The 18,112-nt window shown below is 50.5% G+C and overlaps 3 protein-coding genes across 5 annotated transcripts in view; 1 reads left to right on the top strand and 2 right to left on the bottom strand.

Annotated features, from left to right (window-relative positions):
* Positions 1-18,112, bottom strand: part of EME2 (essential meiotic structure-specific endonuclease subunit 2) — a 204,925-nt gene that overhangs the window by 150,170 nt on the left and 36,643 nt on the right. The window lies entirely within an intron of this gene.
* Positions 1,026-2,317, bottom strand: FAHD1 (fumarylacetoacetate hydrolase domain containing 1). Its single transcript, XM_053557875.1, has one exon. It carries the CDS (start codon positions 2,149-2,151, stop codon positions 1,486-1,488), a length of 666 nt encoding a protein of 221 aa, XP_053413850.1. The 5' UTR covers positions 2,152-2,317; the 3' UTR covers positions 1,026-1,485.
* HAGH (hydroxyacylglutathione hydrolase) lies at positions 2,410-18,053 on the top strand. Of its 3 annotated transcripts, none has more exons than XM_053557862.1 (9): positions 2,410-2,613; positions 4,903-5,078; positions 6,174-6,238; positions 8,088-8,205; positions 9,578-9,686; positions 11,635-11,738; positions 11,931-12,032; positions 17,256-17,335; positions 17,753-18,053. In XM_053557862.1, the coding sequence occupies exons 1-9, from the start codon at positions 2,538-2,540 to the stop codon at positions 17,850-17,852; spliced, it is 930 nt and encodes a 309-aa protein (XP_053413837.1). In that variant the 5' UTR covers positions 2,410-2,537; the 3' UTR covers positions 17,853-18,053. The 3 variants fall into 3 exon arrangements, with proteins under 3 accessions (XP_053413837.1, XP_053413839.1, XP_053413838.1); XM_053557863.1 differs by lacking the exon at positions 2,410-2,613 and adding an exon at positions 2,658-3,171; XM_053557864.1 differs by lacking the exons at positions 9,578-9,686; positions 17,753-18,053 and having other exon boundaries at positions 17,256-17,328.

Genomic DNA, 18,112 nt, shown 5'->3' with positions numbered 1-18,112 from the left:
TGGATTTCTTAGCCTCTAATCTATATTTTCTTCTTGTAATGGGGATGATAGTAATAATACCAACTTCACAGCTTTGTTAAAGGTTATAAAACACATGGAAATGCAGAATAACGTGTGCCTTGTTGTATTAAGTGCTTAATAAATATTAACTAGTATTACTAGGCTTTCTTAAAGGGGCCAGCAGATGATTTCTGTGTTCACTAACAGTAGGAGCCCCTGCCTTAGACTAAAGGACTCCACCCAGCATTTTGACAGCTGTGCAGTACATCTTGCCTAGCTTTTTTTTTTTCTTTTTTCCAGAGACAGGTACATAAAGCAAAAGCAGCAATCAAAGGCTTTTCACCTTCCCAGAAGCCTCTTTATCTCTGGTTGGGACATAGGGGTGCTGCCTTCCTAACAGAGCACAGTGCTCAGGAGACCAAAAGTCAAAGACCAAGGTTTGAAGTTCCACAAAGAAGTGTCCCTCTTGACCATGATTGAGCAAAAAAGTGCACTTGTAGGTCACATAAAAAGCACATTTATTTTTAAATCAGTAACTTTAAAATCATCTCTGGAACTCAGAATCTATTAGGCCAGAGCAGACATCCTAAATAAGAAAGTGAGGTCTGCATCATTGTTCACTTATTTTTTTTTTTTTTTTTTTTGTAGAGACAGAGTCTCACTGTCCCGCCCTCAGGTAGAGTGCTGTGGCGTCACACGGCTCACAGCAACCTCTAACTCTTGGGCTTACGCGATTCTCTTGCCTCAGCCTCCCAAGTAGCTGGGACTACAGGCGCCCGCCACAACGCCCGGCTATTTTTTTGTTGCAGTTTTGGCCGGGGCTGGGTTTGAACCCGCCAACCTCGGCATATGGGGCCGGCGCCCTACTCATTGAGCCACAGGCGCCGCCCATCATTGTTCACTTATTAATGAAAATTTTAAATTAACTGATTATGTGGAGGAGCGATTTTCCACATTTTCCTGATAAGAATCACTTAGGATGCTCAATAAAGACAATTTCCCTGCAAATTATCCCTATTAATTAATTCCATGGGTCTGGGATGGCCTGGTAAGTTGGAAATTTTTATTTTACAAATGCCTGCTGATGATCACTAAGTCCAGAAATATCTGGGAAACGCTGATCTAGAACATGGCTCTCAGCTTCCTTTGCAGTTTTTAGGTCTTGAACTATTACCATTCTATAACAGCCCACTGAAAAGTCTTATCCAGTCAAGTTTTACAAAAGAAAACTAAATCTCTTGAACATTTGGTTTGATATGGTGTCTTCAGAAGCATTGCCAATCTTTTACTTTGGCTGTTTTCATTTCTGGCCCAGCCCTTCTAGATCACATTTTTCTTGAAAGGAAAATCTTCAGGGAGATGTAACACTGTAATTTAACCAAATCGGTTTTTAAAGGATTGATTTCTTATTAAGGTTATCACGTTCAATAACATTGCTTGCTTCTGTCTTGCTCCCTTCTCTCCTGAAACGTGTTAAGAAGTGATTCAATACTCTGGTCTTTCCACTTTAAATGTCATACTGACCACCCCATGTATGCCGGCCTGGATCTCATCGTTTTCTTTAACTGGCCCAACTCCTTTTGGCGTCCCAGTCAAGATAATATCTCCTTCTTCCAAGGTTATTATCTTAGAAACATAGCTGATGATGTAAGGGATGGAAAAAATCATGGAAGATGTCTCACCCTCCTGTCTGAGTTCACCGTTGACCTTGAGCCAGAGCTTCAGGTTGTGAGGGTCTGGGATCTTCTCCTTAGATACGAACGCGCTGACCGGGCACGAGGCAGTGAAGCTCTTGGCTAGGGTCCAGGGTAGCCCCTTTTTCTTGCACTCGTCCTGCACGTCTCTGGCGGTCATGTCCAGGCACAAGGCGTAGCCGGCCACGTAGTCCATGGCCATGGTCTCCGGGACCGCACGGCAGCGCTTGCCCATCACTACGCCCAGCTCCAACTCGTGGTGTAAGTTGCAGGTGTAGGCCGGCACCAGGATGGGTGAGCCCTCGGGGACGTAGGCCGTGGAGGGCTTCAGGAAGAGCACCGGCTCGCTTAGCACCGGGTTGCGCATCTCCTTGGCGTGGTCCGCGTAGTTCCTCCCCACGCACACGATGTTCTTCCCCCACTCCCAGAAGCGGGACAACTGCCTGGTCGCCGCCATGGCTGTAGCGAGTCACCTAGGAGTCACGCGGCCCCTGTCAGGCCAGTCACCTGACACCTACGGCTACCCGGAGGGGACCAACTACTTCAGAGGGCTGCCTCTCAGCCACCCAACGTCCTCCTGCGTGCTCTGCCAGGTGCCGGGAGGCGCGGCGCTCGGCCTCTTGCGAGCTGATGTCCACAGCCGGGCGAGAGGCCAAGGCTTGCCGGCAGCTTGGGGACCCCGCCCCTCAGGCCGCGGCAGGGGGCGGGGTAGGGAACGGGTGGACGCGAGCACGTTGATTGGGTGGCGATGCCGCGGGGCGTGGCGGGGTGGCGCAGATTGGGCGCTGATTGGCTGTGGTGCGCCAACACCCGTGCGCCCGGCGGGGCAGCGGCGCGCTGGTCATGGTGCTGGGCCGCGGGCTGCTGGGCCGCTGGAGCCTCGCCGCGCTGGGAGTCGCCTGCGCCTCCAGCCGCCTGGGTAGGGAGCGGGGGCAGCGCGGGCGGGCCCACGGCCGGGGCGCGCGTACGACGGTTGGTCGCCGCGCCACTGATGCTGTTTTCTGTTGGCGCGGGAGTCCGGGCTCGCGCCGCCCGCGGCGGCTACCGCGACTGGCCGAGTGGTCGCTGTCGCGGGGCTTGCCGCGGGAGAGGCGCCGGATAAGGAGGAGCCGGAGCCCGCCGCGGCCCCGGGACTTCGGCCTGTGACTCTGGGGCCGCTGCGCCTGGTGTACACAGAGAGAGCCTGGCGCCGCGGGAGGCCTCGGGGGCGCAGCCTCCAAAGACCTGCCCAGCCTTAAACGTCGGATTCTCACTGCGTGGCCTCCTGCTTTGCTGGAATATTTTGACCTTGATTTCGAAATCTTTTCTGTATGACTTGATATCTGGATGATGGAGCAATAGGGCAAGAGGTTAACCCAGGTCTCTGGGAGCTGGGTAGCAGTGAGCTAAGTGACTGCGGAGCACTAGGGAAGGACCGGGAGCAGTGAGCCGTCCCGGGCCATTTTCAGATCCTGCTGAAAGCTGTCAAGACTCTGGGGTGGGTAAAATGTCGAAATTGTCAAGGAGAGAGCCTGTTTCTTGAGGTCCCCAGAGCTACTGAATATTTTCTATTTCGGGACACTCATCAAAGCGTTGAGGTGGAGAGTTTCTGCATCAGGAGCCAGGCAGTGAGTCTGAGTGGGACAGTGAGGAACTGGTAGGGTGTGGTAGGGTGTGGGTCCAGCCCCAGCATTTGGCTTGTGAGGAGTCTTTGCAGCTCAAGAGAGGAAAGCAGCTGTGAAACTTCTTGATTTTTTAAAATATTTTATGGGCCCATAAAACATGTCTCTGGACTTGGCTCAGGCTGTAGGTTGAAGGTCTGTCACCTCTGCTATGCAAAATACTACAAAACTGAGTGGGGAGCATTTCCTGGGCAGTATTGGGCTAGGTGATGTGAGAAAGGAACAAGGTTGTGGTGGTGCCCACATAGATGAATTCTTTCCTTAAAAATAAATGCCTTCTCCCAGGTTGCCAACTTCTTCACAAGGCTGTCATGGTGCCTAGAACAGGTTGAGCACCAGTTATAAACCACCCTGGCAGTGCTTTTGTGTGTAACCTTCCACCAGATGTTATCAAGGGGGCTCTTTCTTAAGGAGGATGCTCCTGCCTGCGTGCAGCCCTGTTTTAACCTCCTCCTACCCCTCTGCACCCTGTCCACTGCTCTACAGTGCTCCTTGGACTTGGCTAGTTCTGGGGCTTAGGGCAGGTACGATATCTCAGGAACTTGATCAGACAAAACTGTTTATTTTGCTGTGCCTGAGGAGAAAGATCTGGAAAATGCACAGCTGGTTGTCAAAAAAGGAAATTGGATATCTTTGCATAATTGTTAAAACTACAATTTGGGCATTTTCTCTGCTTGTGGCATGTAAGGTTGGATTCCACACTTAGCCTCTGGGGGGACAGTCTGTCTGTTGGTTGGTGCTGCCTGATTTCTGGATCCCTTTGGGAGGGGCTCCCAAATTTCTGCTGCCTTTTGTGGGCTTTTTTCTCCGTTTAAAGCTAAGACTTAAAGTCGTATGGGGCCCCTGTTTATTTTTATATTTAATAGGAGTTTTGTTGCAGAAAATATTTTTGCATCTATCTACTGGATGGAGGATGCTTCTGTCCCCTGTCTGTCCCTCCTTACTTCCTCCTGGTTTGCCCTGGTGGAGTCCTTTGCCTTCCTGAGATGGTGACTCTGTCTCCTCTATGTGTGAATCTGGGACAGTTGGGGCCAACTCTTCATTTCTCAGGAATTGGAGAATTTTGTGTACTATCCATGCTCCAATCTTGCCATTTAAGGGCAAATACTGTTTTCTTCTCTGGCCAGAGGCCTGAGAAGTGCTGTAAATATAATTCCATGCACTTTGGGCTCGGGTAGTTGCAGGGATGGGTGGCTTGGGCTCTGTCACTCTGTGTCTGCATCTTTATGTTCTGACTCTGAGTCAGGGGCATGAATAGGCCAGAACTGGCAGTGGTCACGTCAGACAGTGGTTTGCATCACAGCCACAAGCTGGCGGTTCTTTTCTTTTAGAATCCTTGAAAAAGAAAACAAAGCTAGTAAGTCTGAAACAGTTGAATCATTTTCTATATTTTCCTGATGGACGTGGTTAAATGAGGATATTGTCTATCAGAGGAACTTAGAAAGCCACCAGGCGAGCCTCCCACATTGAGGCTTGCCAGTCCTGTTTAGGTGAGGGCCCAGCGCGGCTTCACACAGACCTGGGCTGAGACTGCATTGTGTTTGCAGGTCCAGCCCTGCTGGGGATCTTCCTTCATCACACAGATTTCAGGAAGAGTTTGACTGTGGCCCAGGGCACCATGAAGATCGAATTGCTGCCTGCCCTGACGGACAACTACATGTACCTGATCATTGATGAGGACACCAAAGAGGCTGCCATTGTGGACCCTGTGCAGCCCCAGAAGGTTTGGGTGGCTCTGTGTGCTGCTCCCTGCCCTTGTCACCAGCACATGTCTTCTCTGCCATGGGTTTCATAACTGCAGTGTCCTTGCAGCTTTGCCCAAGCTAAATGGAAATTAGCAGACATAGTTTTTGAAAAACAAACTAGTGCCCAGCTACTCTGTTAAAAGGGGCAGCAAGAAGTGGGGAGACCAAAGGCCACCACAGGGAGAGAAAAGCACTCCATCTTTAAAATCCCTGGGTGTGGGGCCTGGTGCGGTGCTTTCACCTGTAATCCTAGCATTCTGGGATGCCAAGGCAGGCAGATTGCTTGAGCTTAGGAGTTTGAGACAAGCCTGAGCAAGAGTGAAACCCGTCTCTAAAAAATAACTGGGCGTTGTGGCAAGTGCCTGTAGTCCCTGTTATTTGGGAGGCTGAAGCAAGAGGATTGCTTAAGCCCAAGAGTTTGAGGTTACTGTAAGCTATGATAAACTCTACTGAGGGTGACAAAGTGAGACCCTATCTCAAAAATAGTAATAGGGCAGCGCCTGTGGCTTAGTCGGCAGGGCGTCAGCCCCATATACTGAGGGTGGTGGGTTCAAACCTGGCCCCAGCCAAACTGTAACAAAAAATATAGCTGGGCTTTGTGACGGGCCCCTGTAGTCCCAGCTGCTGGGGAGACTGAGGCAAGAGAATTGCCTAAGCCCGGGAGTTGGAGGTTGCTGTGAGCTGTGTGACACCATAGCACTCTACTAAGGGTGATAAAGTAAGACTCTGTCTCTACAAAAATAAAAATAATAATAATTATTATGAATAAATAAATAAATAAATAAATAAATAAATGACCTTCATTTCTAAAATCGCTGGGTGTACAAAATGTATACACCCACCTGGGGATGTGGCTCTTCCTCTATGCTTTTTGGACACCACCCCCTCCATGCTGCTCCTGGGTGGTGGCCTCAGAGCTGGAGGAGTTTGGAGTGGTGGTGGATGGGACTGGGAAGCCACCAGGGTGAGGACAGGAGTCCTGGATTCCTGCAGGCAGCCCCCTTGCAGGTGGCGAAGTAGGCCTGGGAATGTGACATGTACCAGCCTGTGTCCTGCCTCCTCTGTGGCTGCAGGTTGTGGACACAGTGAAGAAGCATGGTGTGAAGCTGACCACAGTGCTCACCACCCACCACCACTGGTAAGTGCTGGGCACTGTCCACCCTCTCGTCCTGGAGGGTACCCATGGGTGGGGCCTGTCACTGCCTGTATAATGAGGGGATTAGAGCCATGGAGGCCTTTCTGTCTCCACAGCTGCATCTCCACTGAGGGACAGGGCCACACTGGAAATCTAAGGAAGTTGCCCAGGCTCTAGCCCTTTCCCTGTGGGTCTGGCCTGCTGTGTGAGGGCAGGGCCAGTGGAGTCCCCCCCACCAGGGTCCTGCACACTGTGTGCATATGCACTGGGACATTGTCCATCAGATATTCCTGTTTTTAAAAAGACAAGTTGCCATATTTGGAGAGATTGTGTTTTTTTGTTTTTTTTTTAGTACTTGAAAGCTGAAGGATAAGTAAGGGACTGGGTTTGGGCTTTAGGGTGAGAGCTTGCCTGCCCAACGCCCCTGTTTGTCTTTTTGAAACCTGAGGCTCTTCAAACCTAGGAAAAAATATCTGTTTGCTTTTAATTTTCTCTGCCAGGTAAGTGCTTGAGAGCAGGCAGCACCCTTCCCTTATCTTTCCCTGTGAGCATCTGCACCCCCGTGGCCCTAGCCCGCACGTTCTTTCATCTTGCCTCTCTTTGGGGCGTCAGGAGGTGACCTGGCTGTGGTTCGTTGGAAGTATTCTGGTTGATGCAAACAAATAGCATGACCCAGGCATGGAGCATCCTCGGCTCCTCTAGCCAGGCTTCGACTGAGTGGCACTGGAGGTGTCAGTGCTGTAACCTGGGTGCAGGGGACCCTGAGTGTTGGGGACAGAGCCTGCAACCTCGCTCTTGGCCTGTGTGGCTGTGTGGAGCTGTGCGCTGGGCTGATCCGTCTCTGTGTCACAGTTGTCACTCCCTGCTTCTCTGCTACTCTGAGTCATCCCTGCCCTGGATGCCTCTGACACTTTTATGCTTTTGGTTTTTTCTGGCACCACTGCATGTTCATGCCAGGAAGTACAGCCCTAGACCGAGTCCAAGGTTGTGCTCCTGGATTTGGCTTGTGCCCCACTTGCTAGAGGAGAAACTGAATGATGGTTCATTTGTCACACGGCCCTGCTTCTTTGGTCACCTCTGCCTGGTGTGGCATCCTTCTGGAGGGCGGAGGGCCTGGGTAGCGCCACTGCTGCCCAGTGTCTCTCCCTATCTTGGGGCCCAGCTGTGCTGAAGTGGGTGGTTCTGCACTGGCCCCTGGAGCCCTCAGGGGTGTGGTCGCTGAGGCGCACATAGGTAAACTTGGCACGGGACAGGCACAGAAGCTGGACCTGCAGGAGGCAGATGCTTCCTGGCCTCACACCTGAGATGAAGCCTGGTCTGCAGGCATGGGACACTCAGCCTCGCCAGTCGGGGCTGGCCAGATGGCGGCCTGTGTGAGGAGGCACTGGTGTCAGGCTTTGCAGTGGGGCTGGCTTTGTTCTAGGAGCTCCCAGGTGATTCTTGATTCCCAAACTTCACAGCTGGCTGATATGCCAGAGCATGGGTCCCAAACTGGGCTTATGTCAGGTCACCTGGGGCACTTTCAAAACCCCACCCCGGGGCAATTGCATCAGGATGGGATGGAGTCAGGGTGGTATTTTTTAGAGATCTCCAGGTGGTTCCCTTGTGCCCCACAGCGGGGGAACCATGAGCCTTGGAATTACCCAGGCATTTGTGATGTGGTTCCAAGGGGCACAGATGTGCCTTGGGAACCTGGTGTTTGAGAACATTGTTACTGGTGGAGCCAAAGGACAGACAAGAGCCAAGTCCCTGTGTGGGCAGATGTGCATTCCCAGAAGTAGAAACCCTGTGGGCAAGATCAGCGGTTTGGGCATCTCAGCAGGTGGCCCCAAGTCTTCTGTTTGACTTTCAGGGACCATGCTGGCGGCAACGAGAAGCTGATCAAGCTGGTGCCTGGACTGAAAGTGTACGGGGGTGATGAACGCGTCGGGGCCCTAACTCACAGAGTCACTCACCTGTCCACGCTGCAGGTGCGGAGGGGCAGTGGAGAGTGCACCAGTGTGACCTTGAACACAGTTTGGAGGGAGCATGTAGTGGGAACCCCCCTCTGCTTGCTGCTATCCCCTCCCTTACCCTGGAGAGCCAGGAGAGAGGGCGGCCTGGACGTTGGGCCTGGAGAGGACAAGATCAACATGCAGAGCCAGGGCCAGGTGTGGCTCTGAGATAGCTGGGGAGTTAGTCTATGCAGGAGATGCTCCTACATCAGGCTTCAACTTCTAGATGTGCTGATGTGAGGTCACACAGAGGATGTCCTTTATTAGGAGACACAGATGGAATATTTGGGGTGACTTCTCAAGATGTTTAAAGAGTGGACCTCTGTGTGGGAAGAGACTGCAAGAGTGTTTATTACATGCTGTCAGCTTTGTAGGTGTGAGCGTTTTTGAAGTAAAGAATTGAGCAGGGCAGCACCTGTGGCTCAAGGAGTAGGGCTCCGGCCCCGTATACTGGAGGTGGTAGGTTCTAACCTGGCCCCAGCCAAAAACTGCAACAACAACAACAAAAAAAGAATTGAGCAGGTGGAGACAGGAAAGAAAGTGAACTAAAAGGCCAAGCACCCAAGAAGGAAAACATCTTCTAGTAAGATACCAGGTTTAGGGCGGGTGTGGTGGCTCACGCCTATAACCCCAGCACTCTGGGAGGCCAAGTCAGGTGGACCACTTGAGCTCAGGAGTTCAGACCAGCCTGAGCAAGAGAGAGACACCGGGCTGGCGCCTATGGCTCAGTCGGTAAGGCGCCGGCCCCATATACCGAGGGTGGCGGGTTCAAACCCAGCCCCGGCCAAACTGCAACCAAAAAAAAATAGCCGGGCGTTGTGGCAGGCGCCTGTAGTCCCAGCTACTTGGGAGGCTGAAGCAAGAGAATAGCTTAAGCCCAGGAGTTGGAGGTTGCTGTGAGCTGTGTGATGCCACGGCACTCTACCGAGGGCCATAATGTGGCCCTACAAAAAAAAAAAAAAAAAGAGAGAGAGACCCCATCAGAAAAACTAGCCAGGTGTTGTGGTGGGCTCCTGAGTCCCCCAAGAGGTTGCTGTGAGCTATGATGCTGCGACACTATAGGCTGGGCACAGAATGAGACTCTATCTCAAAAAAAAAGGGAAAGATACCAAGTTTAGATTCAGCCCAATTCCAAAGGAGAAAATAGAACAAGCCCCTTTGGTTTTTTGAGCGGGCAATGCCCAGAGTGACAGAGGGATCCCCGAGATTGGAGGGCTCCTGCCCCCCTTCAAGAACATTCCAGTGGCATCTGCCTGGCATGAGGTCTGACAGAGCCTGGATGCGCTGGGAAGACAGCAGTGGTCCCAAGAGGCTTGGGGGCCCATGACCACTGCCTGCTTTATTTCAGGTGGGGTCCCTCAATGTCAAGTGCTTGTTGACACCATGCCACACTTCAGGACATATCTGCTACTTTGTGAGCAAGCCTGGTGTTTCTGAGTCCCCTGCCGTGTTCACAGGTGAGTATGCAGGGGTAGGGTGGGGGCCAGACGTTTTGTGCAAAAGCATCAGGTGTCTTTGAAAACCCCTGTGCAGAGAAGCAGGGCATTTCCTTCTGGTGGACTGAAAGACCTGCTGTCTTCTCTTTCTTGCTAAATCCTTGAGGAGGACCACAGCCCTGGGTACAGTCTGGGCTGGCCCTTTCCTGCACTTTGATGGGGTGCTGTGCCCAGTCACTGCTGTCAGGTGCCTGGGCAACAGGCCTCCCTGAGTGCCTGAGTAGGTGCCCAGCCCCAGTGGCCTCCAGCACAGACAGAGTGTATGGCCCTAGGGCCCAGAGCACCACTTGGGCTTATCCCTGCATCCTCATGAAGAGGCAGCAGTCAGGCCAGTACCTGGTCGGGGTGCCTCCATGGTGACCCAAAAGAGCCAGTGGCCCTGCATGACACTCAGTGGTGGGAGGGTTCCAGAGTCCTGGTAGCAGCCCAGGTGGTGCTGGTCCCTGGGGTGTGCAGGGTCTAGCAGCGCATGGTCAGTTCAGTAGGCTTGTGTGATAAGGCTGAGGTACTTTTCTTCTTTTGAAAGAAAACGAAAGGATATCAATGCCAAACAGGAACAACTGGCTTCAGGTAACAGTGGGCATGTGACAATGAGGAGCCAAGAGCCCTGCCTGGCCAGGCCCCACCGACTCAACTTTTTTAGTGAATGTAATTTTTAAGTTCTAAATCTTTCAGAGATTTAAATTATAGTTATGATATTGTAACTACAATGGAAGTTCATTTAAAAAGACTGGTCATGGCCAAGCATGAGGGCTTGGTGGCTCACTCCTGTAATCCCAGTACTCTGCAAGCCTAAGGCAGGTGGATTGCTTGAGGTTAGGAGTTTGAGACCAGCCTGAACAAGAACAAGACCCTGTCTCTACTAAAAAATTCTTTTAAAAAGAAGACTGGCTATGGCCGGGCGCTGTGGCTCAGGCCTGTAATTGAGGTTATTGATGGTATACTCGGTATACCAGGCATTCTGGTAGGCTGAGGCAGGTGGATTGCCTTAGCTGAGGAGTTCAAGACCAGACTGACCAAAAGCAAGTTTCCAAAAAAAAAAAAATAATAGCCAGATGTTGTAGGGGGCATCCTGTAGTCCCAGCTACTTGAGAGGCTGAGGCAAGAGGATCGCTTCAGCCCAGGAGTTTGAGTTTGCTGTGAGTTATGATGCCATGGCACTACTGAGGGCAACAAAGTAAGACTCTGTGTCAAAAAAGAAAAAACTGCCCCAGAGCAGTGGCAGGTCCCTGCTGCAGTAGCAAGTGTGAGCTCTGAGCCTGGGCTCCTGTGCCTATTTGCCATAATAGCCTGAAATAGGGGAGCTCACGTGTGTGAGGGCAGGTGACAGTGCCTTCTCACAGGCCATCAGGGACACTGTTGGGTGTCTCTGGGAAGAGGCCTACCCAGCACACCCCGGCCTCTTGGCCATGACAGAGGAGGGTCCAGGCCTGGCTGTGGGGTCCTGGAGGAGGAAACTGGGACAGCCTTCAGTGCACTCAGGGGACAAGGCCCTATTCTCTGGGTCGATCCATGTCTGGTGGTTAGTGAGCCCTGGGACAAACATGAAGCAGGAGCACGGTGTGCAGTGTGCTGAGGCCGGGGCGGTGTTGGGCGAGATGGGAAGGAGCTGAGTGCTCAAGTGTGGGTTCTGTGGTGAGTCTGTGAGGTGTAAACTGTGACATCTTGGTCACAAATGATTGCTGGGGACAAGGGCAGGGGTGGGTGGGGACTGCTGGGGGAGCTGGGTTTGTGGACTGGGAAAGCAAGTGGGGAGCCGTCAGGGTGACTTGGGTTTGGGGTCTGAACAGCCCTGTGTACTGGAACTTGAGAGGAAGCTATGGGGGCAATAGATCATCTTCTGGCTGTGTTGAGGGGAGAGTAGCTACAGTTTGGGGTCCCTAGCTCCTGGCTGTTTTCTGTATTGCAGGGGACACCTTGTTTGTGGCTGGCTGTGGGAAGTTCTACGAAGGAACGGCAGAAGAGATGTACAAAGCTCTGCTTGAGATCTTGGGCCGGCTTCCTCCAGACACGGTAGGCAGTGCCTCCCGAGAGCTGGGCCCCATGTTCTGCCTCACGACGGGTGACCACTGGCTGGACACAGCCCTATGGGTACCTAGGTTGGGATGAGGATGTGGCCTGGCCCAGAGGTCCCCAGGGCCTTTGCTGAGGAGCTGTTGGGGCAAGGGATCGGTCTTCAGAGCTCACATGTTCTTCTTTCCTCAGAAAGTCTACTGTGGCCACGAGTATACCATCAACAACCTCAAGTTCGCACGCCACGTGGAGCCCAACAACATGGCCATTCAGGAGAAGTTGGCCTGGGCCAAGGTGAGCAGGCAGACCAGGGATGCAGTGTCCTGTGGGGCCTGCTTAGAGGGTCCTGGTCACTGGTACACCCAGTGCTGTCTGCAGAGAGGGTGGGAGCTTTGTGCCTCCGAGCATGGGAGCAAGTTTGGGCTTTAGGCCAATTTCATTGGCACGATGATCCCCTGGGTGTCTTGTTGAGACTATTCTGCCTCAGGGCTCCTGGCAGGCCTCAGACTTTGCATTTTCAACAAGTGCCCAGGCAAGGCCCAAGCTGCCGTTTCCACCCTATTTCCTCTGTTCCATGCGGCCGTGGGTCAGGTGGGCCATGTGGCTCTGCCAGCCCTATCCTGTTCAGAGAGATGGCCTCTACCTGTTCCTCAGACCTGAGACCAAAGAGACCTTAGTCTCCTTGTCTAAAAGACACTGTCAGCAACAGCCCCACACATGCTTCCCGGCACAGTCCAGGGCAGCCAGGCTAGGGACTTCCGGGGCAGGGGGCTCTCTGGGCCCTGAGGTCTGCTTCCCTTTCTTCTACTGATAAAGCGGTAAAGGTCAGAAGACCTGGCCTGGGCAGCATCAGGCATGGGCTCCTTTCTCCTGAATTCGGTAAGTGATGCTGCCTGATACAAGTTTGTTTTGTTTTTTAATAAATCACCTGTTTTGGTCAATCATCTCTTCCAACTGTGCATATACTAATACTTTATAGAATATAAACTCATATTGTACACATACCATTTTGTGACTTCCTTTTCAGTTTTCTGCTTTTTAATAACTGAACTTGTAGGATAATTTCCTTATAGTAAAACATTCCTGTTGTGAGTGGCCAGTAAGGGGCTGGATGAGTTCTGACAGCGCGCCCCACGTGAGCCTCACCACAGCCAAGACACGGCACGTCCTGCTCAGCACCCCACCCAGCTGCTGACTGCCCTCTCCCATAGAGGACTCTTTTTTCCAGAGCTTCACGTAGACAGAATCCTGTAACTCTGTTGTATCTGGCTGTTCTGCTCAGCACGTTTCTGAGCTTCATCCTGATGGGTTTCGTTTGATGTTGCTATGAGCTATGATGACACTATATATACATATATGTATTTTTTTTTTTTTTCCACACGGCTCACAGCAACCTCCAACTCCTGGGCTTAAGCGATTCTCTTACCTCAGCCTCCCGAGCAGCTGGGACTACAGGCGCCCGCCACAACACCTGGCTATTTTTTGGTTGCAGTTCAACCAGGGCCGGGTTTGAACCCGCCGCCCTCGGTATATGGGGCCGGCGCCTTACCGACTGAGCCACAGGCGCCGCCCACATATATGTATTTTTAAACATGATTTTTTTGTTTTTTTGTAGAGACAGAGTCTCACTTTACCGCCTTCGGTAGAGTACCATGATGTCACAGGACTCACAGCAACCTCTAGCTCTTGGGCTTCCGCGATTCTCCTGCCTCAGCCTCCCGAGCAGCTGGGACTACAGGCGCCTGCCACAACGCCCGGCTATTTACACATGTTTTTGTTTGTTTGTTTGTTTGTTTGTTTGTTTGTTTTGTGGTTTTTGGCCAGGGATGGGTTTGAACCTTCCACCTCCAGCATATGGGGCTGGCGCCCTACCCCTTTGAGCCACAGGCGCCACCCTAAACATGATTTTTTAATATAAAAATATATATAAAAAAAATACATATAAATTCGTGTTTTAAAAAAATACTGCCTGTGGCTCAGCGCCTATAGCTCAGGGGCTAGGGCACCAGCCACCTACACTGGGGCTGGTGGGTTTGAACCCAGCCCGGTCCTGCCAAACAACAATGGCGACTACAATAAAAAATAGCTAGACATTGTGGTGGGGGGGCCTGTATTCCCAGCTACTTGGGAGGCTGAGCCAAGAGAATCGCTTCAGCCCAAGAGTTTGAGGTTGCTGTGAGCTGTGACGCAATGACACTCTACTGAGGGCGACATAACATAGATAGTGAGACTCTATCTCAAAAAAAAAAAAAAAAAATTGAGGTATGGTTGGGTGCCCGTAGCTCAGGGGTTAGGGCACCGGCTACATGTTCCAGGGTTGGTGGGTTCAAACACGGCCTGGGTCTGCTAAAGAAAAAAAAATAGCCAGTGGTTGAGGCAGGCACCTGTAGTCCCAGCTACTCAGGAGGCTGAGGCAAGAGAATCGCTTGAGCACAGGAGTTGGAGGTTGCTGTGAGCTACAATGAGCACTCTACTGAGGGTAACAAAATGAGACTGTCTCAATTAAAAAAAAAAAGTTTGACGTTCCTGTTGAGCTATGATGACACCATGGCATCCTACCCAGGGAGACAGAGTGAGACTGTCTCAATTTAAAAATTAAAAAAGGCTTGGCACCTGTGGCTCAAGCAGCTAAGATACCAGCCACATATACCTGAGCTGGCAGGTTGGAATCCATCCTGGGCCACCAAACAACAATGACGGCTACAACCAAAAAATAGCCAGGTGTTGTGGCAGCCACCTGTGGTCCCAGCTACTTGGGAGGTGGAGGCAGGAGAATGGTTTGAGCCCAGGAATTGGAGGTTGCTGTGAGCTGTGATGCCACTGCACTCTAGCCAGGGTGACAGCTCTGGTGAGGCTCTATCTCAAAAAAAAAAGAGTCTTCATGTTAAGCCTCTTTACATGAATATATATATATATATAATATATTTATATATAATTTATAGGATCCCTTTCTAACGTATCTTTGTGCATGTTCTAAGGGTAGAGGTTCACTTTATTGCTTTTATTTTTCCCTGTTGAGACAGTCTTGCTCTGTTGCCCAGGCTAGAATGCTATAGGGTCATCATAGCTCACAGCAACTCAGCCTCCTGAGTAGCTGGGACTACAGGCAGCCACCACAATGCCTGGCTAATTTTTCTGTTATTAGTAATGGGATCTCATTTTTTCTCAGGCTGGTCTCAAACTGCTGAGCTCAAGCAATCCACCAGCCCGGCATCCCAGAGCGCTAGGATTACAAGCATGAGCCACCACGCCCGGCCACACTTATTTGCATTTTGATGTCCACTTGCTCAGCACTATTTGTTGGAAAGACTGTCCTTTCCTCATTGGGTTACCTTGGCACCTTTTGTTGGAAAAAAGTGGTCCCTATATGCATGGCTGTACTGCTAGAGACTCTTCGTTCATGTCCTCAATCTGGATGACTTAGCCTTGTATCAGAGCATACTGCCTCGATTACTGTAGCTTCATGTTAAGTCTTAAAAGCAGCTTGTATAAATTCTCTAAATTTATTCTTTTTCAAAACTGCTTTGGCTTGTCTAAGTTAGCTTTGGCGTTTCCATTCTTAGAATTGTCTTGTTAATTCCTGTAACAAAGCCAGGTTGGCTGGCTGGGACACAGTAGATCGAGAGAGAATGGAGATCTTCACCATTGGGTCTTCCTGTGAACATGGCATGGCTGTGCACTGACTGAGGCATTAGTTTTCTCAGTAATGTTTTGTGATTTTCTGTGTTAAAGGTCTTGTACATAATGTTAAATGTATTCTCAAGTACTTCAAGTTTTTGTATTTTATTGTGCTTATTAGTTGATAGTATTTAGAAATATAGCTGACATACATTTTAATTTCCTGGGTAAATGCCCCAGAGTAGAATGGCTAGGTTGTATTGTAGCTATGCTTGACGTTTTTTTTGAGACAGAGCCTCAAGCTGTCACCCTGGGTAGAGTGTCGTGGCATCACAGCTCACAGCAACCTCCAACTCCAGGGCTCAAGCAATTCTCCTGCCTCCGCCTCCCAAGTACCTGGAATAACAGGCTCCTGCCACAATGCCTGGCTATTTTTTGGCCGCAGCCGTCATTATTGTTTGGCGGGCCCAGGCTGGATTCGAACCCACCAGCTCAGGTGTATGTAGCTGGTGCCTGAGCCATTTAAGCCAGAGGCACTGAGACTGTTTTTTTTTTTTTTTTTTTTTTTTTGAGACAGAGTCTCACTCAGTCACCCTGAGTACTGTGGTGTTATAGTTCACAGCAACCTCAAACTCTTAGGCTGAAGTGATCCTCTTGCCTCAGCCTCCCAAGTAGCTGGGACTACAGGTGCCCTCCACAGTGACCTGGCTGTTTTTGGAGACAGAGTCTGGCTCTTGCTCAGGCTGGTCTCAGACTCCTGAGCTCAGGCAATATGCCCGCCTTGGCTTCCCAGAGTGTTAGGATTACAGGCGTGAGCCACCATGCCTGGATACTTTTATTTTTTAATATGTTTGACTTTTAAAGAAATGGCCACACTGTTTTCCTAAGTGATTGTATTATTTTACATTCCCACTAGAAAAGTGTGAGAGTTCTAGTTGCTTCATATCCTGTCAACACTTGGTATTTTAGCATTTTAAAGTATATTCTGGATACAAGTCCTTTGTGAGATGTAGGTACTTGTGAATAGTTCTTCCCATTCTGTGGCTTGCCTTTTATTTTTTTGACCATGTCTTCTGGGGAACATATATTTTTAATTTTGATGAAGTCTAATACTATCTTTTTTTTTTTTTTTGCCGTTTTTGGCTGTGGCTGGGTTTGAACCTGCCACCTCTGGCATATGGGGCGGCACCCTACTCCTTTGAGCCACAGGCGCCACCCTCTAATACTATCTTTTATGATTCATATGTTTTTGTCTCCTAAGAAATCTTTGGTTGGCTCGGCGCCTGTGGCTCAAGCAGGTAAGGTGCCAGCCACATACACCTGAGCTGGCGGGTTTGAATCCAGCCCAGGCCCACCAAACAACAATGATGGCTGCAACCAAAAAATAGCCCAGCATTGTGGCAGGTGGCTGTAGTCCCAGCTACTTGGAAGGCAGAGGCAGGAGAATCGCTTAAGCCCGGGAGTTGGAGGTTGCTGTGAGCTGTGATGCCATAGCACTCTACCCAGGGTGACAGCTTGAGGCTCTGTCTCAAAAAAAAAAAAAAAAGAAAAGAAATCTTTGCTATCCTAAGGTCAACAAATCATCTCCTATGTTGTCTTTTGGAAGTTTTATAGTTTATTTTTTCAATTTAGATAAATATCCCCCTTTTCCCATGTCTGCTGGATCCATAGCGATGCTCCCTCTTTCATTTCCAACATTGGCAATTTGGGTTCTCTTTTGCTTCATTAGTCTTACCAATTTTGTTGATTTTTTAAAAGGACTTTTGCCTTAATTTCCCTACCATCTGCTTTTCTATTCTATTGATTTCTGCTCTGTATTAATTTTGAGGATCATCAGAAGTTATTTTGAAATGTCATATTGAAAAGTTCCCAGATCAAAGCAATACATCTTTCTTGCAGAAGAAGTACAGTGGCGGGGAGCCCACGGTGCCATCCACCCTTGAGGAGGAGTTCACCTACAACCCCTTCATGAGAGTAAGGTGAGGATGGGAGCTGACATGTCCCCTGGAGTCTCCTCCTTTGTGCACAGCAGAGCCATCTCCAATATCCTGACAAACTCTAACAAGTGTACCTGGGGTCTCGGGCCATATTTCATAGAGGGGACACTTTTCTTAGTGCTTTGGCAAGGATGCATGTCCAGTGGGACCCTGGAGGCCCACGCCCTGGCAGAGATGGAGCTGCTGCCTTGGGGAGCCCTGGGTTCTGCCCAGGCAGTGTGGGGCTGGGGTCTGCCTGCCCTCTGGGCTGCTTCAAGCACTGGTTCAGCCAGCTGGGTCTCCCACGGCAGAGACACTCCAAGCTGCCAAGGCTGTCACTGCTTCCTGTGTGAGAATGTCCCATCCCGGCGGGGGCAGTGGGGCTGCTTATGGCCTGCAGCCTGGTGTTTGCCTCTGCAGGGAGAAGACAGTGCAGCAGCATGCGGGTGAGACGGACCCTGTGACCACTATGAGGGCCATCCGCAAGGAGAAGGACCTGTTCAAGGTGCCTCAGGACTGAGGTGGCTGTGGGGCCCATGGTGGCTTTTGCCTTCATAAGTGTTCGGGGATTAGGATATTTTAGATAATTTGCCTGCTAGTCATGCTGGAAATGCAGTCTTGGTTTAATTTTAAATTAATTTCAGAGCTCTTTGCTTATGTTATCAAATGTTCTAATGCATATTTATAAGAGAAGAAATTTTAAAAAGTATTTATTCCCCTATCTGCCCCATGCAGACTCTGTGTATTATCTCTGTTGCCTGACACCTGACAAGAGCTACC

Source organism: Nycticebus coucang, chromosome 12, assembly GCF_027406575.1.
Source record: "Nycticebus coucang isolate mNycCou1 chromosome 12, mNycCou1.pri, whole genome shotgun sequence".
NCBI lineage: Eukaryota > Metazoa > Chordata > Mammalia > Primates > Lorisidae > Nycticebus > Nycticebus coucang.
The sequence above is the reverse complement of the archived record's forward strand: the minus strand, read 5'-3'. Positions and strand labels throughout refer to the sequence as shown.